Genomic DNA, 23,645 nt, shown 5'->3' on the forward strand with positions numbered 1-23,645 from the left:
AGATATGGAAATGGAATATCCTAACTGGCTTTAAAAAAAAACTTGCAAAATATCAATGGCTTTAGGACATAATTTTTTTTTAAATATAAGAATTCAAAAGGTTAATAAGTTTTCAAGAGCAACAAACTGATATCAGATTGATATCAGGAAATATATTAGCTAAATTTCAGTTAGCAATAACAAAATAGTAATAATTAAAAATTGAAAACCTCTAAACCTTTGCCTTATCAGAGGATAGAATTAAAAACTGAGGCTGTTAGGGCCCCGATGACTTTTTCTCATTTAGATCTACATAATTTTATGAGGTATCTTTAACACGTGTTAAAATCATGTATCAAAACAAATTGAACTTTAAATTGCTCAATCACAAAGGATTAACCAATATGTTCTGAAATAATAAATTAGCTTAAATCACATTATTCTTGTTAAATATCATTAATAATTCCTAGTGACAGCAAAAAGTTATTTGTCATTACTAAATAAAAGACATCTTTAAAATTCTTGAGAAATCTATATTTTGAGCTACACATAATGTATTAATATAGTAGCACATGTACATATAATCTATAACTACATATACTTTACAAATCTTGTACTACTTCTGAGAGTTGTGTGCTCAAGACATTTTGCAGAGATCACTATATACCAGCAAAATAAAGCATTTTAGTTGATTGAACATGCTCTATTTAAACTCTCAGTTATATTTGAAAATTATATTGCTATCATAATCCCTCAACCAGAATAAATGATGAATATAAAAAGTATTAAATGAAGTTGGGAATTCAAAAAGGAGAGAGAAATAGTTCCCCTTTGTGTAAATTAAAGCAGGCCACAGAAACAGATGTCTAATATACATATATACACTCCCCTGCCCTGTTTCAGTGATGTGTACAGTTTTCCAGAATAAGAAAATAAAAATCAGCTGCTGAGGCTATTATGATGCAAAACTTTATAATGTGTCTAAAGCTAGACTTACTTTTTGAGAAGCCAGAGTAGCTTTTGATGGAGCTCACCCCCCAGGCCCATAATTACCCAGAATAAAAGCTTGATATCTGAAAAGCACCATAAGAAAAAAAAACAAAAAGAAGAAGAAGAGTGAAAATTTTTACTAGATCAGAGTTCTCTGTGGTTTGAGTGACTAGAGAAATAAATCTTCATACCATTTGAGTCAGTGACTGCCATGTTCTCTTCAAAGAAATTGCTAAAGATCAAGATTGGTCTTTTTCAAGAGTACTTGCCCATATTGCATTTTAATTTAGTAGACCAAACCAAACCACAACAATAAAACCAATCAACCAAACAAGCAAATAAACATCAAAACAAATAACTGAAGAGAGAAACTTGGAAAATAGAGAGATTGCAAATAAATAAGCTTATGCTCCACCTCAAGGCCTTAGAAAAAGAAGTCTAAACTAATCCAAAAGCCAGCAGAAGACAGGAAATAATTAACATCAGAGTCAAAATCAATGAAATTGAGAATAAGAAAATAATACACAGGATTATGCACTGAAGAATTGGCTCTTTGAAAAGATTAATAAATTTTTAGCTAAACTAACCAAAAGAAAGAGAAAAATCAACAAGAGGTGAAAAAGGAGATATTACCACAGAACCTTCTGAAATCCAGCGGATTATCAGATCCTATTTTAAAAATTTTACTTTACTACACTGAAAAATCTAAAGACATTGACAAATTTCTAGACATATATGACCTGCTCAATGAATCAGGAAGATATAGAAAATCTAAACAGACCAATGTCAAGTAATGAAATTGAAACATCAGTTAAAAGCCTTCCAAAAAAGAAAAGCCAATGATCAGATGGATTCTCAGCTGATTTCTAGAAGATCATTAAAAAGAACTAACACTAGTCTTTCTCAAAGTATTCCATGAAATTGAAAGAGAGGGAAATTCCCAAATAAATTTTGTGAAGCCAGTATAACCCTGGTACCAAAACCAGACAAAGATGTATCAAGGAAAGAAAATTATATGCCAATATCCCTGATGAAAATCCTTAATAAAAATTAGCAAAACACATTTTAAAAAGACATCAAAAGATAATATACCATGATCAAGTGGGCTCTTCATTCCAAGGATGCAAGTTTGATTCAACATAATGTAACTCACCACTTAAACAGAATGAAGGACAAGAATTACATGATTATCTCAATAGATACAGAAAAGGCTTTTGATCAAACTCAGCACCCATTTATGTTACAAAAAAGAAGCTAGGGATGGAAGGAACTTGCTTCAACATTGTACAGGCTTTTTATGACAAACCCAAAGCCAACATCATACTGAATGGAGAAAAACTAAAAGCATTTCCTCTAAAATCAGGAACAAGACAAGGCTGTTTACTCTTTTTACCACTTCTATTCAATATAGTTCTTGGAACATTAGCCAGAGTGATCAGGCAAGAAGAGGAAATCAGAGGGATACAAATAGGAAAAGAAGAAGTCAAACTACCTCTGTTTCCCAATGACATAAACCTATCTAAAAGCCCCCAAAAATTCCACCAGAAGACTTCTAGAGTTTCTAGAGTTTATAAATGAGTTCAGCAATGTAGCAGGATACAAGATCAACACCCATAAATTAATAGCTTTCCTATACTCCAACAATAATTCATCCGAGGAATAAATCAGGAAAACCATTCCATTTGCAGTAATGCCATTTTTTTTAAAATTGAAAAACTTGGTAATTAATCTAACCAAGGAGGTAAAATAGCTCTACAATGAAAATTATAGAACACTTGAAGAAAGAAATTGAGAAGACCTTAGATGGAAAGACATCCCATGTTCTTGGCTAGGCAGAATTAATATTGTCAAAATGGCCATACTACCAAAAGCAATATGCAGGTTCAATGCAAGCAACATCAAAATACCAATAACATTCTTCACAGAATTAGAAAAAAATAATTCTTAAAGTCATTTGGAAGAATAAGAAAACCAAAAGAGTAGAAAAGTGAAACAGGAAGTATAACTGATTTGTAATTATTCTACAGAGCTATAGTAACAAAAACAGCATGGTGTTGGCATCAAAACAGACATGAAAACTAGTGGAACAGAAGACACAGAGAAAAATTCCCATACCTATAACCTTCTGATACTTGACAAAGTAACATAAATATATTTTGGAGAAAAGACAGCCTTTTAACAAATGGTGCTTGGACAACTGGATAGCTTTTATGTAGAAAAATGAAACTAGACTCCAGAAAAAAAGGGTGGGGGGACTCCATCTTTCCCCCTGCACAAAACTCAAAATGGATCAAAGGCTTTGGAATTATACCAGAAACCTTGCAACTGCTATAAGAAAACATAGGGTAAATCATCATATAGGTGCTGGCACTAATTTCCTTAAGAATACCCCAAGAGTGCAAGAAATAAAAGCCAAGAATCAGTAAGTGGGATGCCATCAAATTAAAAAACTTCTGCAAAGCAAAAGAAATGATTAAGAGAGTGGAAGAAAATCTTTGCCAGCTACTCCTGATAGGGGATTAATATCCACAATATATATAGAGAACTCAAAAACCTTAACACTAAAAAAAGATCAATAAATGGAAAGCATTATGGAGATTCCTCAAAAAACTAGAGATGGAATCACTGTATTACCCAGCTACCCTACTCCTTGTTATTTTCCTAAAATATCTAAAATTGATTAATCAGTGATATATGTCTTTTTTAAATTTTTTTTTATTCTTTTTATTTACATATGACAGAAGAATATATTTAACATATCAAACATACATGGAGCATAACTTCCCACCCCCCAAAAAAAATCTAGAATTGGCATATTATAAAGATATAGCTACCTCAATGTTTATAGCAGCACTATTCATACTAGCTAAATTATGGAGTCAACCTGGGTGTCCATCAATAGATAAATGGATTAAGAAATTGTGTGTGTGTGTGTGTGTGTGTATGTGTGTGTAGTTGAGTTCTACTCAGCTATAAAAAAGAGTGAGACTATTGCATTTGCTGGTAAATGATGGAAATGGAGAATATCATGCTAAGTGAAATAAGCCCAACTCAGAATCTCAAAGATGGAATGTTTTCTTCATTTGTGGAAGCTGGAGAAAATTAAAGGAAACAGGAGGGAAGGATAAGCTAAGATAAAGATAAAGGGAAGATCAGTGATGTAGAGGAGGGAGATGGGGAGGCAGAATAGAGGAATGGGAAAGGGCAGGCAAGGCAGAATGAGTTTTTAAAAAACTAAACCACAGGGAGTTTCACCTGTATATAAGTAAAAAAAACCAATCAAATATAAATAAATGAGCAAAAGGAAGTCTAGGAGAGAAAGAAGAAGGGAGGATGGAAGGGAGGATGAGAGGGAAAAGTGAGGAGGAATTGGGGGGATTGTGATCAGAAATCAAATTCGATGCATGTATAACCATAATACTCTTAATAAAAATAATATAATAAATGACTTTACATCCAAAAAGAAAAAGTGGGGGAGACTTGGATATAAGGCTTCAAAGAGTCATTTCACTTTATAACGTGATAGCAACACTGGCATATCCATTCCTTCTAAAAGTGTTGCAAGCACTTATTATTTTTTAACTGTTTGGGTGATGTTTACTTTAGTGATTTTATCATAAATAAGAGTAATGTGATTTTTATATATAAACACATATATTGTTGGGATTCATAACATTCACCTTCTGTTCTGCGATCGTCTCTTCCTTTGTTGTCATCTTACTTCTACAGTTAAATGAATTCAAAGCTACTTCCACACCTCGTGCCATTGCTATTGCTTAGCTGAAGTTAATCCTTTCTTAGGGTTCTAAGACATGTATTCCCTGTTGTCTTTCATATTCAAAGATAGTTATTTGGACCTTTGTACTTAAATAAAATTATATAATGTATCAGAGCTGACTTTTTTGAGTCACCTTCTTTTTCTTTGGAATGCTGATTTATGCTTATGTTGGAAGTCCTTTTAATTTTTAATCTCTATTTTTAATTGCTTGCTTTGCTCACCATGTCTTCTACTCTGATTCTGCAATGCCTGTTATCCTTTGTGCTGTGCCCAATGTGGCGCCCCCGCCCCTGTTTCGGTTTAATTTTTTCTTCGATTTTCTTTTTGGGCAGTATTTGCTAATGTTTCATGTGCTTTTGTTAATTTGCTGTATCGTGTTATTTTATGGTGTCTCTTCCAAGCCTTTCTATATCTATTTCCAGCTATTATTTTATAGAGGCATTTGCTTCATAAAAATGATCTCTAAGATTTTATTTTTAGTGGGTCATTTCTTAGGGCATGCTAATTATAACTGCCCATACAAATGAATGAGAGCAAATTTTTCTACTTAAGGAAAGGTTGTGAGGGCCAAATTACTTTCTTGAATCAAAGGAAAAATCAAAACCAAAAATTGGTAAACTTCATCTCTAAAGATATCGTAAAATTTAACATTTGGATTTCAAAATTTGAGACTCCTTTCAGTGTTTGAAACTTTTTGCTTTGCTTTCCTCATATAGCTGGTAGTCGTGATAAACACATGTGGGTAAAATAGCTGAAATAGTACCAATGATTGTATTTCATTATTATCCTGGAGTTTTTAATGAATTCTTTTCTTGAAGGTCTTTTTTTCTTCTACTCATTAAAAATGGCAAAAGTACAGAGATGTAAGAGCTGAATGCACTGTTGGTGCTATGGAAGTCCTATCAATAGGCTGTTTCTAGCACCCAGATTAAAACAAGAAACATCTTTCCTCTTTAACACCAATAGAACTTGTTGAAAACTTTGTGTGCTTTTTTTTTTAAATTGTTCAAAGACTCTTCATCGATTCTAATAGCTAAGTTAGAACTTTTCATCTTGGCTGTGCAACACCTTGTCCCTGTTCCAACATCTGGTTCCTTTTCAGACTTGTCTTTCTTTAGTCCCAAATTCCCATTTTCCCTTGGCATAATCCTTACTCCTTTGATTGTGCGACGTGCATTTATATTTCATTCATTTCTCTTGCCTGGCAGAGACTCCCTAATCCCTAACTATACAAATTGGGACTTTCTTTTAAGGTCCTACTCCATAAAACCCTTTTTTCCCTTTCTACTTTGAACAGCCTTGTCTCTTTTTTCTAAATTTTGACAGTATTTATTGCTACAAATTACTTTAGTCAGTTACTTGATAAACACAAATGCAGTATTTGTGACTGTCTCCATAAAATGCTACAAGTCCTCTGAATTTATGGGTTTATCTCCACTGTCCTTGGCATGTTGCTTTATGCATTATAATAAATAAGTAATTGTTGGTCCATTGTCACTTATTCTAAATGCCCAGTGATAGTAAAATTCTCACGGTTTTCTTCATGGCTTAATTTATTTCTTATAACTAGGAAAGAGTACTTTAAAATGCAACCAGGAATGTCCACATGTGGCTTCCTTATCTATTGTCTTTTTCTGTATGTGATTTTCATGAATTAATCTCTGACGGCCTCGCTTGGCATTATTTGGGGGAAATTTTAGTTTATGGTTTAGCCTCAGCTGTCATCAGGGAGCTGGCTTAATGTTCTTTTTTGACTTTGCCATCAGCACCCTGTGTATGTCTGGCCTGTGTTTTTCTCTGCATGGGTATATTGACTTCTGCTTGCCTAGAGGCTTTCTCCATCTATTGTAAGCACAGATATTTGTATATTCCCACCACCTGTCAGTTGGCAAAAAGCACTGCGAAGCTTCTTCTGCTTCCCAGGCATGAAATGAAATGTGGATGTGCAGAAGGCCCCATGGCCTGACCCAGCAGCCAGGATTCTGAGTGCACAGGCAGATTGCCACAGACTAATGTACAGTGAAAATACAGAGGCATCAAAGTGTTCTCCAATCACATGTGGGACATTTAAAGTTATACCCTGATATTTTTGGTGTAAGAATTCCCCTCTTCATGTTACATGTTGGAAGGTCGAAGTATATAAAAGAACATCTAACTCTCCTTTTTGGAGTATTAAATATTAGTTGAAAATAGAAGCATGATGACTTGCTGAGTAATAAATAATCAATGTCAGAGTTTAGTGAGGGTTAAGGGCTTAAGAATGCAATTGTAAAAAGGAGTGACGGATACTCTTGGCAGAAAAGTTGTATCAAGTAACTGACTAAAGTAATTTGTAGCAATAAATACTATCAAAATTTAGATTATGGCCAGTCTATTGGAAAGGATTGTTATGAGCTGGGTAAAATGAACTAATAGGCATTCTTGTACACTGAATGTAAGTCTTACAGAACCAGCAGGCCTAAAGGAAGGGATAGCACTTATTTTTCTAAATCATTTACATCTCTTTTGAAATGTCATTCCTCACTGTGTTCTTTAGCTTCCCATAATTCCTTTCTGTAAGCAACCAATTTGTTGCATATGTTTAATAAGAGAAAGTTTCCCAGTTATTTTGTGTATCAGAATGAGTCTGAGTGTGGCCATGGGGCCTCAGTAAGATCACAGCTGTTATAGTGAATACCTAATTTGATGAATGTCATTATTGATCTGTAAGGGTCTTCATGCTTCTGTATATAGGAAAATATAAAAGATTTGAGATGGGGGCTGGGGTTGTAGCTCAGTGGTAGAGCGTTTGCCAGCATGTGTGAGGCACTGGGTTCAATTCTCAGCCCCACATATAAATAAAATAAAGGTACATTGACAACTAAAAAAAAATTTAAAACAAGATTTGATATTTTATCTCATTCTTCATAGCACATGTAGCAGTCATCAGCTGTATCCACTTTGGGAGTGTCATGGCTAGAAAAATAGACTTCCTGAGCTTCTAGTTTTTATTACTATGATTTATTATTAGGTACTAGGGATTTAACCTAGAGGAACTTAGCCACTGAGCCACAACCCCAGCCCTTTTTGTTTTTTATTTTGAGACAGGGTTTCACTAAGTTGCTGAGGCTGGCTTTGAACTTGATATTCTCCTACTTTGGTCTCCCGAGTGGCTGGGATTACCGGCATGCACTACCACTTCTAGTTTTCACTTCATAAAATTTTGTGTCTTCTGTACAAAGTAATGCTTTAATTTTTATTTAAATTCTTTTGGTTCAGCATTTTATGGCCAGAGAGTCTCCTTTCCGATTATTCTCTTATGTTTACCCATGGGGATTATGAATGTGTATAAGCTTTTCAAGATGACCTCATAATTTTCTCTTTGTGGGACCCTTAGGGACTTTCACATGTAATATAGTGAATAAAGCTGTTCTTTAAAAAATCAGCTATAAAATTATAATTGTTTGGGTGGGGCTTGTGGCTCAGTGGTAGAGCACTTGCCTTGCGTGCATGGGGCACTGGGTTCCCTGGTTAGCACCACATAAATAAATAAAACAAAGGTATTATGTCCATCTACAACTAAAAAAATTTTTTTTTAATTATAAATGTTTGAGGCGATGGATATGCCAATTACTTGATCTGGTCATTACACATTGTACTTATACATATGTTGAAATACCACACTATACTCCATAAGCATGTACAATTATTAGGTGTCATTAAAAAAATTTAAAAATAAAGTCCAGCTATATAAATAATTATGTGCTAGTTATTTCCAGGAAGTGCCAGTTTTTCAGAGGGTTCTTAAGTGATTTTGTACCATGGACAAAAATTATTCCTTTGCAATTGAGGATAGTCCTTTTACCAGCATGAACTTTAGACCTGGTGACACGGGACTGGATCAAGAAGCAAGTAGAGAAGAGTGATCACTTCACTACATAGATTTTCGAATAGAATGTGTTATTTTGATTTCTGCTGTTAAGCTAATTTACTTCATTTCATCAAGGATCCGTTACTTGATATGAAGGAATATTTAACCCCTCCCACATTTAGGATATCCAGATTTTGTAGTCTCCTCTTAGGTTAGACCTACCCCAATGCAAATTCTACTTATCTTTCAAGGCCCAGCAATTTAAGATATTTCTTATCTTGAAAGCTGTCCCTATCCTATACCCTACCCTTCCATCCTTCAAAAAGAAAATTGTCTCTACCTTTTGCGTTAAACTCCTAAGCTGTCATGAATATCTTTGTTGATGCAATTACATATCTGTTTGTATTCATATACCGTCTCCTGCATGCGTGATCAGGAGCAGTGGAGGGTTCACCTCGCAGCCCCTGCAGCTCCTGGTGGTTTTGTACTACATTTGTCTACGTTTCATGTAAATGAATGGCTTATGTAGCGAACAGGCGTTGTACTATGGTTGGTTTTGTTTTCGTTTGCTCCACTCCCCCAACGGCACGCTGGTGCCACGGAAGGGTCACGGAGTCCAGTTGAGTCCCCAGCTGGGAAGCAGGAGACTCAAGCACTAGTCCCAGCTCTGCCACTGACCGGTTTTCCACAAGTCACTGAGCCTCTCTGGATACAGTCTTCTCATCCCGGAAGTGAGGGTGCTGTGTTATGTGATCTGGCAGGCGTCTTCCAGCTCTGAAATTCACTGGCGGGTTATTTATCATGGAGGTGGCATGGCAGACTCCTTTATTTTCTCTGTATACCACAGATATTATTCAGAAGCCACCATAGCATGAATACAGATGTGGTCTGTCAGTGTGACAAAGACTGTTCTCAGGAGGAAATTACTGGGTTTGACAGCCATCCAACCCTGGGTTTAGTTTTTGAGATGTCACTATAACAAGTGTTATGGCCACCATATCCAATTCCTCATCTACATATGTGGTTGAATATGCTGTTCTTGCTGTAATAGCACGAGGGCTATTTTTCTTTTAATTCAACTGTCACGTAAGAAACTGCTGCCATGGTTTCTCTCTATGACCAAATGTTGCTAACCCTTTCAGTCATCCTTGAAGTTATTAATAGCCTCACATCATGAATGTATTCATGCCATTTTCCTTTATAGAAAAAGGAATCAATTTCTTGTGTTTTTTTCCTTTGTAGTAGATAGCAAACTTCTGGGTGGAAAACTTAATAATATTGTATGCTATATTTATAAAATAAGAGAAATTTGTATTTGCTAAAAGATCTTTATATTTTATGAGATATTTAAAATAACATCATTTAAAAATGGCCTGGGAAAATAGGCTCAGAATTAAGAACTACGTTAACGTTATTGTCCTCCTTATATAGAGCCTAAAATAAGGACCCAACATTTTCCAGTACTCCCTTTTCATCTGTGACATCTGTGTCATCAAACAGATGTGCTGCCTTAAGGCTAGACATCCTGTCTACCCACCTCCTACTCAGCCACTCTCCTCCCTCAGGCTCCCGCGGAGAGGTTCACCCTTGTCACACAGAGTCCTCCAAAGACCAGCAGCATCAGCGTCAGGGAGCTTGTCAATGCCTAATCTCAGCCCCACTCCAAAGGTCCTGAATCAGATGTGTTTACTTTTATATGATCTCTGGGTGATTCAGATGCACATTAAAGTTTGAAAATCACTAGTCTACCCTTCTAGTTAAATTTAGGATAATGAGGGTAAATTATCATTACATTTTAATGTTACTTCCAGACTTCAATAGCTGCTCATTGCCTGCCATAGAACATCTACATTTCTTTGCCTGAAATACAAGGTGCTGTAGACAGAAACTGGTGAGCCTTTTTCAAAAGTTGCTGGCATGCCCAGGTCACACATTTGACCCCACCATTTGGTGTGCTTGCCCTATACCCATCCTCTCATTTCTCTTCCACATTTTTGTTTGTGCCAGGTTCACTGCTTTCTCTCTTCCTCCTCCCTCGCTCCATCCCATCTAATGGGTATCCATTCCTTAATTGAACACTTCTGTGAAGCCCTTCCTTATTGTTCCATCTCACAATATCTTCCCTCTTTCTTAGGACTGCCGTAGTGCTTGCCACACTAACATAGTCAATGGTATAACCATGACATGAGCAGTAACCACCATTTCCTGAGGTTTCACTCTGTACCAGATGCCATGCAGCATAGACCCTCACAGGAGCCTGTGTGTTAGGCTGTCTGTTCCCATTTCACAAATGAGGAAAAAAAGTTGGAGCAGTCAAAGGATTTGCTCCAGGCCACCAGCGGGTTAGGAATGCAACCAAGATTCAGATCAGGTAGGCTGGCTTTTTGCCCTGTGCTTCCAATCACTGCTCTATTCCCTTCTCACTTCTTTTAACAATACACATGTTCTGAGGGTAGGAACCCTATGTTCGTATCCCTACCATGCCTGCCATAAACACGAGGAAGCCACACGTATTCACCCTGATAAACCGGTTGCATAATTCTGTAGGTTTTCTCTGTTCATGTGAATGGCTTTGGTTTGGAGTGTTATCCTTGAGATTTCATTTGATTACCTGCAACATAAACAAAAGGAACTGTTTATGAAAATATACAAGAGGCTGCTGATGCAGCATTTTAGCCCCTGGAGCTGTAGCAGGCGTTGTGGGGCAGGCTGCGTGGACAGGAATGCACGCGGCATGCTTCTTGCCTAGAGAATATATCACAGTGCCAAAATATTTGCCAGACAAATTGTGGAAGCAAAAAATATTTAAAATTGATGAGTGGAGTTTTATTATATTTTTAACTGGAATGAGGATGCTAAACTAAATTTGTATTTTTTGTTCTAAGTTAGATTATACTTTCGCCTACTTCGAGGCCTTTTAATCCGTTGCTGAGTTCAGCACTGGTTTATCAGTTTCACCTTGCCCCGCCCCCCCACGCTCTTTGCTCCTCTGCCTTCCTTGCGTATAAGCTGCTGCTAGAGAAAAATCAGGCAGAGTGGTCACTCAACCCTCTCGGCTTACTGTGATTCCTGAGTTCCTGCTCTTTCCCCTGCTTCTGCCCTCCCACCCCTTGAACCTACTGGTGACTCTGGTTCACCCAGTTCCTAAGCCAACCCTGGAGACCCAGGACAGGTGCTAATACTAATAACCTTTGCTTTTCCCTCTTCTCTCCTGCTTGCCACTCACTTTGACCCTCCTCTCACCTGTGGAACTCAGACCCTGTCAGTATCAGAACTGGTTTCACTGGTTCCTCTTAGCTGTTAAGCCCCAGGAACGCTGATACCACTTTCCCCTCCTTAGCCTCCCGTTCTTTGCCAAGGCCTTCACCCTTTTCCGACCCCGAGGGCAGGGACTAAGCTGGTGCGTGGGCTCTGGTACTTGGACCTGCTCTCTGCCAGTCTGAGGCCTGAAGCTTCCTTACGACCACTGGCCTTCCTTCTGCAGCAGCCTAACTCTTCCCCCAAACGCTCTTCACCCATTCTACAGTCGGTCAGTGCTCTGAACTCTGCTCTCCACCTTCCTGAAGCCTCTTGCTAAATTCAAGCCAAACTGGAGTTAATTCTCAGTTATTTTATCTTTTGGTCAAAGAAAAACAGTCATAGGAGAATTATCGTCAACAGGAGACTGACAAATTATCCAAAAATTTTATTTGATAATAATCATGTTGCAGATCCCTGTCAATGGTCCAGTGTTTTGTCTTGTGATGTAGGAACACACTGCCTAATAATAATGGGGAACAGACTGAGCTTGCAGTTAAAGTGTCTGCACTCCCATGTTCAATGCAGCATCATTCACAGTCACCAAGACATGGAAGCAACCCAAGTGTCCATCAATGAATAAATGGATAAGAAATGATTGTGTGTGTGTGTGTGTGTGTGTGTGCGTGCGCACGAGCGCGCACATGCAGTATGATGGGATATCATTCAACTTTGAAAAAGAAGGAAGTCCTGTCATTTGGAGGATCTTGGAGGACATTATACTAAGGGAAGCAAGCCAGACAAAGAAAGACAAATACTGTATGATATTAGTTACTTGTAAAATCTACAACAGTCAAAACTCAGAGAAACAGAGTGGTTGCCAGTGGCAGGGAAGTGGGGGGAGAAAGGTATTGGTCATAAGGACAAACTTTTGTTATAAGATGAATGAATTCTAGAGATCTAATGTATAGCAAGGTAACTATAGCCAATAACACTGCATTATATGCTTGAAATTTGCTAAAACAAACACAAATGAATTCTGTCAATTGATGAATATGTTAATTAACTCAGTAGTAGAAATTGTTACACAAGGTATATTTCTATTAAAACACCATGTTGTATAATTTGAATATGTACAGTTTTTCAGTTTCTTAGTCATGTTCAAAAATAGTCTTAACAAATTTAGTATTAAGTATCATTCAAGAATCCTATTAAAGGATATATTTAGAAACAAAAATAAATAAAAGTTACAAAATGCTTTCCTTAACCCAGTCTTACTATTAATGTTCCTCATAATCCACTCGTGTCTTCAGATAGAAACCTTTGTATTGGAGATGGTATATGGGGACTCTCATTCAAAGAGAAGAAGGGACAGTGGAAATCTCACTCTAATTTATTCCTTACAGGAATTTAACTGTGTTTTGTTGGAGTCATTGATGAATACATGAATGAATGAATGAGGCAAATAAGTAAGAAGAAGAAGTTAACTTGATCAAAGTTTGTATGTCCAAATCATGTGTTAAGGACTACCGATTTTCTACCCATCTTAATTATCTGTGCCTATTACAAATTGTTGTCTCTACTAGACTTTCAATTGCATATTCAGACTCGGAGGCTTTTAAAAATTATGAAATTGACTATACATTTATTAGAGGTTTAATCTGCTATTATCACAAAATTACTACAGTAGTTTTAAACTCTGTCAGGAAGCTTTTAACTGAACCCTGTCATCAGAGTCAAATTTGATTGTTGGGATGGAATCTTTTCATTTCTTTCTTGAACATTGTCTAGTAGAGAGGTCTGCAGTGACCAGATTGGCCATAGTGGTGCCATTCATTCTACAGGTTACAAATTTGTCATGAGAACAAGTGGCTAGATGTACTTTTCATAGACAGTGTGTATCCACAAATTGGTTCTGGGGAAAATTGGATTTAGTTCTTCAAGGTTACTTACTTTCACAGATTGATTCATTGAGTGGAGATCACTTTTGTACCCTAAGGGCTCAACTGTGTTCTCCCTTACTGGTACCCATTGCTAGGTGGAGTTCACTTAAACAGGAAGGAAAGAGAAATGGCAGTGTACGTTCACATGACAGATGAGATGACAGTATTCACCTTTGAGACAGGTATCTTGGAGGAAAAAGTTCAACCTTTTTTTTTTTTAAATGTGAAATTATCTCCTCAGTCATTTTTATTTCCAGTCAAACCAGGGTCTGATAAAACTGGTGTACAAAGCATAGTCCTCCATACCATTTATTGTAGTAACTTCTAATTTTAATTGTAGTTCTCAGTCTTTGCTTTTTGACTATGAGTTTTAAGATAGAATAAATCAAATTAGCTCTAGTGGATAGATATAATTTTTGCTAATGATTTTTACTAACCAAAATATACCTCCTCATGTGAAAAAGGCAGCGTGAATTATTATTAATTTGACTGACAAAGAAAGGCATTTCTAATTTTATTTAGTGACTGAAATAAATTACTTTACCATAAATTAAATGTGAGATAAATGTATGATCCTCTCTCAGTGAACAAAACAGATTTGAGTGCCAAGCACATTTTTGTAGTAGATCTCTTTATCCAGTTGGTGGTGCTAAAAACTCTGATACGAAGCTAATTGAAAAGAGAAGAGGTGAACCTGGAGTCTTTCTTAATAAATGTTTTTTATTAGTTTTTGAAAAATTAAAATCAAAAGCATATGTACAAATTAGTGCATTTCCTAAAGTTAGGAATCAACCCAAATTCCTCAGAGAGCCAACAGAGTACATTGATGGTATGTTCCTATAGAAGTATGTTAGTATTCCCAGGGGAAGTTCTGTGGTTTTGTAACATCTGACTCCATCCTGGATTAGACTTGCTTGTTAGGGAAGGGAGATGTGGACCATAATGTTCGCTAGAGCAGTAGAGTTCTATTTCTGGTTACTATTTATGTGCCAAATTCAGATTTCAAAAACTTTGACTTGTTATTACTTTACAATTTTTTTTTAAACTGTAAGTGTATTCTGTGACAGCAGAATCATTGCTTTTGTAGGATTAGGTTTTCATTTAACCCTTTGTGGCCCCCTCCTTATTTTAGCCCTGAAGAATCCAAATGGAGCAATAGTCTGTGCATGACGGCACTCTGAGATGTAGTCAGGGGCATAGGCTTTGGGGTCAGAGAGGCCAGGTTTTGACTTTCCCTACATATTCATAACTGTCCCTTAGGTACTTAGATTCTTTATATCTCAGTTTTCCCAACTTGTAAAACGGTCATGATAACAACTTTCCCCAGAGTAAGTGTAAGGTGCTTCTGGGGTGTTGTTTACCCTGTGCTTCCCTAGGTTGAAGCTGACTGGGTTCTTTTTCAGTCCCTAGCACACCACGAGGACTTAGGATGTAGGCTTTGGGGCAGGGGGCCTCCTTGGTTCAGATGATGTCTCATGGTCCACTAATAGAAATCTATTTCTGGTTAAAATTCTACAAAGATTTTATAAAGATTCACAAAAGAGATAATCATATAGTTATATCTTGTTTCCCGAAATTTGCCAGTTTATCCTAAGAATGTTTATATGTTGGTCAGGAGCTGCTTAAACATTTAAGGTTGGAGAATGGAATACAAGGTTGCTGGAAGGTATGGCAATGGTGTCATACGAGTTTGTTCGTCCATCAATTTTTTTTTCTATAAACTTGTATTGAGAATTGCTATTGCTGGGCCTCAGGCATACCAAGTTGAACTCCAGAAGAGCCTGGGAATGTCTCTGAGGACTCAGAACTTCAAGAAGCAGGTGCTTCCCAGTAGGCAGCCCATATTACTGAAATTTAAATATTCTTTATGTTATAAAAATTATTGGATTATCTATAAAATTGAAAAAAAATCAAACTGATAGCTTTATATTAAACTTTCTACATTATCTTTTGTGTTTGGAAGGTTGAAATAAGTTTTAAGAAGGCTTCTGTGAAATGGTGAAATATCTAAACATACTAACCAGGAGTTTTAGTGGTAAAGAATTTTAAAATATACCTGTCAGGCATGTATGTGTGTGTCCACATGCACATGTGTATATAAATGGGTGTACCCCATACATACACACCTTTGCCATACCTTCCATATGCACATACATATGCATATCTGTGTATATATATTTTGTTTTTAGGAATAGCACAGCTATCATCTTTAGTTGGATCTGATGGATGGATCAGGTCTTTGAGAGTTAGAGACTGTAGCATCTTGGAATTGGATGGTGGGAGACTTGTAGAATCACATACACCGTCTTGTCTTATAGCTAAGAAAATGGAGGCTGAGCAAACTTTTATGGCTTTAGCCAAGATCCATAGATCTGGACCAAACTCGGGTCCCCTGACTTCCACTTCCATGCTACTACATTATTTTCCCATACTGTCCTCTACATGATGAGCCGTTTTCAATGTAAATAAAAACAAGGGTACACTTGTTCCCCTCCAGTAACCTCTCATACTAAATATGGAGTGTGTTTCTGCCCAAGTATCAGAATCAGGACTTGTTCCTGAGGCAGCTAAGTAGCTCCTGTATTGTGTCAGAGCAGAGATAAGGGAGGCAGGGGACACCAGGCCTGGGGTGTGCGCTTCACACCAGAGGCAGGCTGGGTTTTGGCTTGCTGTCTGCCTTCCCGCTTCTTGTTTCTTGCCAGATGAATGGCATCATATGCCACAGGTGTATCAGTAATTTCTGAGTTTTTTCCCCACTAAAAATGACCTCATTGTTTTGTGATTCTTTTCTATAATTATTCAGTAACAGGAAAATAAACCAGCCCTGAGTACAGCCCATAGCAGAAATCGTGTGCTCTTTATGCAAGTTTGATTTATAGACGTGTACTGCAGAGCGGAGTGACTATGAAACATTCATCTTCCCATTGCTGGTTGCCATGGAAATGGAGTACACAGAGCAGTGTCATTCCAGTCCTGGTGATGCCTGCAGTAGTTTATTCCTTTGTTGTTCTCGTTTCTTAAGCAACTGCCTAGCATTCTTTCATCATTACAATTAATCATGCACACAAGTTTTTATCTTTCATCGCACATAGAAACTACTAAAAATGTATGACAAAAATAGGGAGAATTTAAATATTCTTGTGGCTTTAAATATGCATTTGTAATTTCCCCTCTCAGTCCCATTGGAAAAATAGGTCATGGAAAAAAGAAAAGCTCATCTTAATGTACAGAAATTTCAATAAAGAAAGCAATATAGACATTTGAGGAAGAAGCCAGGAAACCATAAGGAACTTGAGATTCTGAGGTTCCCTGGTGTTTGAATCTAAATAAGCCTGCATTCTGGGTGATGTCACCCTCACTACTCCCCCTAAACCTAGAAGTCCCTGAGCTATATATAGTCAACTCTCCTTTGGTGTTGTTTTGTTAGTCTCTTTAATGGCTTGAACAACCTAAATATTTTCTGGATAGACATGGTAGATATGACAGTGGGGATCCTTTTTTTTTCCTTTAAGACTGTTAAAGTTCAAGACTTTATTACAGTGCAAGTAAAGGGAATTCTAGCTGTTCTTCCTTACTTTTTAATGAAATAATCTCACTCCAGTCTTATCTCACATGGTTCGTATAACATGCAACAAGTAATAAATGGGTGTTGACCATCTACTGCTGTCTTCTGTTGGACCGTGGGCTACTCTGTTGTTTTCAGGAGTGTGTTCTGGAATAACTGGGTCTAAATCTGTACTCCATTACTTATTAGCTGTGAGATCTTTGAAAACTCTCAACTGGCCTTATTTCCCCCATCTGTAGTGTGAGTAGTTATAGAATTAAGATAATGGATTTTTGGTAGGGGAAATAATTCATACAAGGGGCTTAGCTCTTGCTTGGCACAAATTAAGTGCTCCGTCAACGGAGACTCTTGTCATGGTGGTGGTGGTTACTATTGCTCTGACTCCTCAAGGCCAAGAACACTGTGCTCCAACCTGGGAGTGAGACTCAGCTCTGGCCCCAAAGCCCAGGGACTATTACAGGCTCTGAGTTCACAACATGATGCCAGTGGTTTGTCAGACTTGAGCTACGTGCACTTGTTTCTTCTCAACACTGGAGGTATTAGGATGGTAGCGCAGATGTTTACTGTGCCTCTATATCTGGAACTCAGGAGAGAAGGCTGCTCCAGGCAGTCCTGGATGATGCAGACTTCTCAGGTGTGACCTGGATTTGATCTTAAAGGAGCACTGTGTGCAGCACCTTGGGAGGGAGGGAGTTGTCTGCAGGAACGTGTCTTGGGGAAGGTTCTGGCGCTTGCCTGCGGAGCCCGCATTGGCATCTGCTCTGCTGCCTTTCCTTCCTCATCCTCCCCTTGTCACTCAGGGACTGCGGCGTCCCTTCATCCTTCCTAGAATTGAAGCTTCCCGAACTGGTGGCAGAGCGTTCTTTGTTGAAGTTCAGTCTCCTTGGCAGTCCTCCAGGGCACACGGCAATTCCTATTTATTTGATTTAGCCTTTGTTTGGTTAGCCTTGTATTTTGTCTATTTTCCTTTGTGAAGTTCTTTTTTCCCCAAAATTTTCGTGTTTAAATTCCTTGGACTTCGTTTCTATTTATTTTGCCAGCTTGCTTCATAGTATTGCTAAAAGTTGTTTGCCTTAAGCTATCACAAATGAGTAGTCTTGGATTAATTCGTCTCCCCCACGTCTGCGCCATCACGTGGGACTAGGTATAGCTTGGCATGATTAAAGCAGAAGAGCCTTTCCAGCTTGCCCTTTGCCCAGGCCACACTTTCCTGCTTTCCAGTCTTCTTTGTTTGGCTCTTTGTTTCTCCCTGTCCCAGGCTCATGTCAATTTTGAAGAGAGAGAAGTAGTTTAATTTTCTGAATGCTTTTGTTCTCCCTCCTCTTCAGTGGGGTTTACCAGATGCTTCATGACTGATCATCCCTGAGTTAAAAATGAGTCCAATTTTGTCTTCCAAGTGAAGCTTGCAACGCTCTCACATGGGTATTCTGTATGTACCCTTGTGTGTGTGTGTGTGTGTGTGTGTGTACACACAGATCAGTGACTGAAACTTTGACTCTCTGTGGACATTTTCAAAGCTTCCTGAGAACCCAGGTTTTCTGAGTGGTCTTGACCTCACTTAAGGTGTCCAGTGTGCGCCCTTGTCTTCTTTGTCCTGCAGTGAGTGACTCTAGGAGGCACCTTTGCCCTGTGTGCTTCAGTCTCAGGTTTATATCTTTCTTTTTTCGGGAAACAAACATTTCTTAGCATCTTTTGCCTTGCAGACAGTGGGAGTCTGTGAAAATAAAGAAGACAGACACTGCCCTGTCCTCTAGGAACTTACAGTCTGGTTGGGGAGATAGATGGTTAGAATCCAAGATAATTATTCCTGAATGGTGATTCCAAAATACTGTGGGCAGGAAGGATGCTTCATGAAGGCTAGAGGGGCCCAAGGCTGGCTTCAGAGGAAATGAAGGCCAGTGAGAGACCAGAAGCGTGGACCCACCACCAGGTGGAGGGAGCGTGTGTGTGGACAGTGTGAGTCTGCAGAGATGGGCAGGGGAGTGGGCAGAACTGGGAGCTTAGTAGAGCTAGTCTGCCCTTCAGTACACTGGTTTTTGTCGGGTAGATGAGTTGGTGGGGTCAGAAGGTGAATGCAGAGTAATAAAGTTTGAGAAGTAGGCAGGGGCCAGATCATGAAGGCCTCAGAAGACTTACCGAGAAGTTTGACCTTTATCCTGAGGACACTGGAAAGCCATTGACATGTTGTAAGTGGGGAAGTGACATGATCAGACTTGAGACCTACACGATCTCTCCTGTCATAGTGTAGAGAATGGATTAAAATGTGACAAGAGTGGCCTCTATCCGTGTTGATCCTAGGGACCACCTTCCCAAACTCGGCCCTTTCTTAAATCCACAGTGTTTGTCCAGCTCCGCATGTCCAGCTTCTGGCGTTTTCCTGATTAGCATGAGGGCTTGTCCCACATTTTAGCTTTCCCTTTCTAGCTTTCTGTCTTGAAGGCCAGGAATCTGCTTTCTCCCAAGCTCTGGGCTTGTTCTTGCTCGAGTGTGAATGTGCATCTGGAGCATCCCTGGGTCCCCATTTCCCTGAGTCCGTTGTTTTGCCCTCCAGCTTGGGTCTCCTAGGAGTTTGGCATCAGCCTGGATCTAGCCAGTGCTCAGTGATTTCCTAAATTCAATGCAGTTCATGTGGTTGGCTCTTCCCACGCAGCCAGGCCAGACCTGCACCTGAGGAAGTTCCCTTAGCCCTCTTTTTCCCACCAGCTGTTGAGATTCCCAGACAGTTCACTATTGATCCCTACTCCATACCCATATGGAACAGTTAATTCAAGAAGACTGATTGAAATAAAAAGAGTTGTACTAACTCATAGATCTGGGACAAGTAATTTAACCTCTCTATGCCCATTTTCTTCATCTGTTAACTGCAGAGACTGAGAGCCTACATCACAGAATCGTTGGGAGCACTGTATATGCAAATGCACATTTAAACACTAGGCCTGGCCCACATTAAGCACTCAGTGTTTATTGTTTTACTAAGATGTCTTGACTTTATTCTAGATCAGGTGGCAGGAGAACAGGAAAATTTCCAACTTCAGGAATAATTGATGACAGCCAAATGAGTATGAATCTTCAGAGACCCCTTCCTCTTACTCACAATGAACAGTAGAGAGATGAGAGTAACATCACATCCTGCCCAGCTGGAGGGCTGTTATGGTGAGTGAGGAGATGATGTGAGGGTGGTATGGCTTGGATGTAAGATGTCCCCAAAAAGCTGACTTGTGAGACAATGCAAGAAGGTTCAGAGAAGAAGTGATTGGGTGAGCCATAAGAAGAAGTGATTTGAGGGAGCCGTAACCCTATCAGAGAATTAATCAACTGATGGGATTAATTGAGTGGTAACTGAAGGCAAGTTGGGGTATGGCTGGAGTAGGTGAGGCATTGAGGGCGTGGCTTTGGGGTATATATTTGTATCTGGTGAATGGCATCACTCTCACGGTATATATTTGTATCTGGTGAATGGCGTCACTCTCTCTCTGCTTCCTGATCATCATGTGACCTGCTTCCCTCTGCCACACTCTTCTACCATGATGTTCTGCCTCACCTTGAGCCCCAAAGAATGGAGCCTGCTGTCTATGGATTGAGATGTCTGAAACTGTGAGCCCCCAAATGAACTTTTCCTCCGCTGCAGTTGTTCTGGTCGGGTCTTTCAGTCACAGCTGTGAAAAAGCTGAGTGAAACAGAGGGAGGGTTGAAAATAGCCAACACATGTTGAGTGCTTACTGTATGCCAACCCCTATTCAAAATGCTGTACTGATATTAACTCATTGGATCCTCACAACAACCCCTCTTGAGGTGGCTACTGTGATTACTTCCATTTTACAGATGAGAAAACATGTACATAAGGCCTAAGTAACTTGGGTAGGATTACATTATCTGATAGAATTTGTCTTTGACCCAACAGTCTGATTCCAGATTGGAAATGCAAATAAGTACCCCCATCATATGAGAGGGGTCTTGACCTTTCCCTCTGTACCTCTCCACCCTACACCCCTCCAAGTATGCCCTTGACAGAGGACTCTGAGTCTCTTTATCAATCAGATCTATTATAGTCTGCAGATTTAAGGGCCTTTCCAGCTCAATTTCAATAGAATAAAAATCTCAACAGCATATAGATTTTCATAGTAAAAAACAGAGCCACATAATCTATGGCCATTACACTCTCATGGCCCTGAGGTGGTGGATGTATAAGAACACTTCAGTGGAATTGTACATCTTTTCATAAAATTCTGATTTTTGATAATTTGGTCATAAAATCTTTTGATAAAATATCAAAACCCTCTACTGCAATACTGTAAAATGTGATTGTGTTAATGGCAGAGAAAATTTGTATCTTAGATTGTCACGAGCTGTTCAAACATTATAATAGGAAACATTTATGGCTTACATGATGAAAGACCATGTTTCTCAGAGTCATTTGCTCATCTCAACCTTTTGTGAGGCCTACATACAGATCACTCCATAACTCTTTCTTCTCCATGATGGGGTGGTGGGATGGCATAGGGCTGTTGGTCAGGTGTTAGAAATTTGGATTCTGTGATGCAGGGGAAGTGACTTACATAAGTCTGTCAACCTCCCTGAACTTCAGTTTCCTCTTCTAAAGGTCTTCATGGCTTTAAAACACTAAACCTTGATTCCCTGTTTCTATTCTTTTTGTTTATTTACTACTTAAAGCATGTTATACTAAGTAGTAGTACAGGCATCCCTTGGAGATAACTCTGGTTCCATGCAAACCACTGGGATAAAGCAAATATCATTTCATTATAACACAAGTGATATGATTTTTTAATATAAAAATCATGTTTATACTATAGTGTAGTCTATGAAATGGGCAATAGCATTATGTCTTTTAAAACAACATACATAACTCTAATTTGAAGTTTTATTGCATTTTTTAAATGCTAACAAACCCCTGAGCCTTCAACAAGTCCTGTGGCTTTTCGGGTAGAGGGACTTCCTTCTCTGTGTGGACACCTGCTGCCTGATCCTGGTGATGGTTGCTGAAGGCTGGGTGGCTGTGGCAGTTTCTTAAAATAAGACAGCAATGACATTTACTGTGTGGATTGACTCTTCCTCTCATGAAAGATTTTTGTTTGGTAGCATTTTACCACTACAGTAGAACTTCTTGCAAAGTTGGAGCCAATCTCTCAAAATTTGCTGCTTTATCAACTAGGTTTACATTGTATTCTAAATCCTTTGCTGTAATTTAACAGTGTTTGCAGCGTCTTTGCCAGGTGTAGATTCCATCTCAAGAAGTCACCTTTTTTTTTCCTTCATAAGCTGCAGCTCCTCTTTCATGAAAGTTTGGTGGTAGCAATCCACTCACGTCTCGGGCTCCACTTCTCACCCTAGTTCTTTGGCTCTTTCTACCACATCTGCTGTTATTTCCTTCACTGAAGTCTTGAGCCCCTCAAAGTTATCCATGAGGATTGGAATCAATTTCTTCAGAACTGCTGATAATGCTGATATTTTGCCCTCCTCCTTGGAATTGTGAATGTTCTTAATGGCATCTAGAATGGGGAATTCGTTCCAGAACGTTTTCAGTTTACTTTGTCTAAATTCATCAGAAGAAATACTCTCTGTAGAAGCTGGTTGGCTTATGAAGTATATTTCTTAAGTAATCGGACTTGAAAATCAAAATTACTTCTTGATCCATGGGCTACAGATGGATGTTGTATTAGCAGACATGAAGCAATATTAACGTCATTGTACATCTCCATCTGAGCTTGTCGGTGACCAGGTGCATTGTCAGTGAGCAGTAATATTTGGAAAGGCTTCTTTTCCTGAGCAGTAGGGCTCAACAGTGGGCTGGGGTTGATATTTGCAAGGCACAGGCAGAGTACAGTGCATGTAATTCTTAAGGGCCCAAGGACTTTCAGAATGGTAATTGAGCATTGGCTTCCACTTAACATCACCAGCTACATTAGCCCATCACAAGACAGTTTGCCTGTCCTTTGAGACTTCGACTTCTATCTCACTATGAAGGTTCTCGATGGCATCTTCTCCCAGGAGGAGGCTGTTTCAGTGGCATTAAAAGCCTGCTGCTTGGCGTGGCCACCTTCATCAGTGGTCTTAACAGATCTTCTGCATAATTTGCTGCCGTTTCTACTTCAGCACCTGCTGCTTCATCCTGATGTTGAGATGGTGTCTTTTCCTTAAACCTTTGCCAGCTTCGAATTTTTCTTCTGCCACTTCCTCTCTTCTTCCTAAAATCGAAGGTGGTTGGAGTTTTGCTCAGCATTAGACTGTGGCATAAAGGAATGCTATGACTCTGATCTTCTGTCCAGGTCACTAAAACTTTCTCCA

General features: G+C 38.7%; 1 protein-coding gene across 4 annotated transcripts in view; it reads left to right on the forward strand.

Moving 5' to 3' along the window:
- Nucleotides 1-23,645, forward strand: part of Efcab11 (EF-hand calcium binding domain 11) — a 157,789-nt gene that overhangs the window by 27,503 nt on the left and 106,641 nt on the right. The window contains exon 6 of one of the 4 annotated variants that reach the window (XM_046440683.2): nucleotides 20,340-20,495. The exons of the other annotated variants lie outside the window; for them this stretch is intronic. Coding sequence (XP_046296639.1) covers nucleotides 20,340-20,448 — 109 coding nt within the window. The 3' untranslated portion in view covers nucleotides 20,449-20,495. The remainder of the gene's footprint in view (nucleotides 1-20,339; nucleotides 20,496-23,645) is intronic. 4 annotated transcript variants of the gene reach the window in all.

Source organism: Marmota monax, unplaced genomic scaffold (genome assembly GCF_021218885.2).
Source record: "Marmota monax isolate L192 unplaced genomic scaffold, Marmota_monax_Labrador192_F-V1.1 WCK01_AAM20220418_F8-fsc00017, whole genome shotgun sequence".
Taxonomy (NCBI): Eukaryota; Metazoa; Chordata; class Mammalia; order Rodentia; family Sciuridae; genus Marmota; species Marmota monax.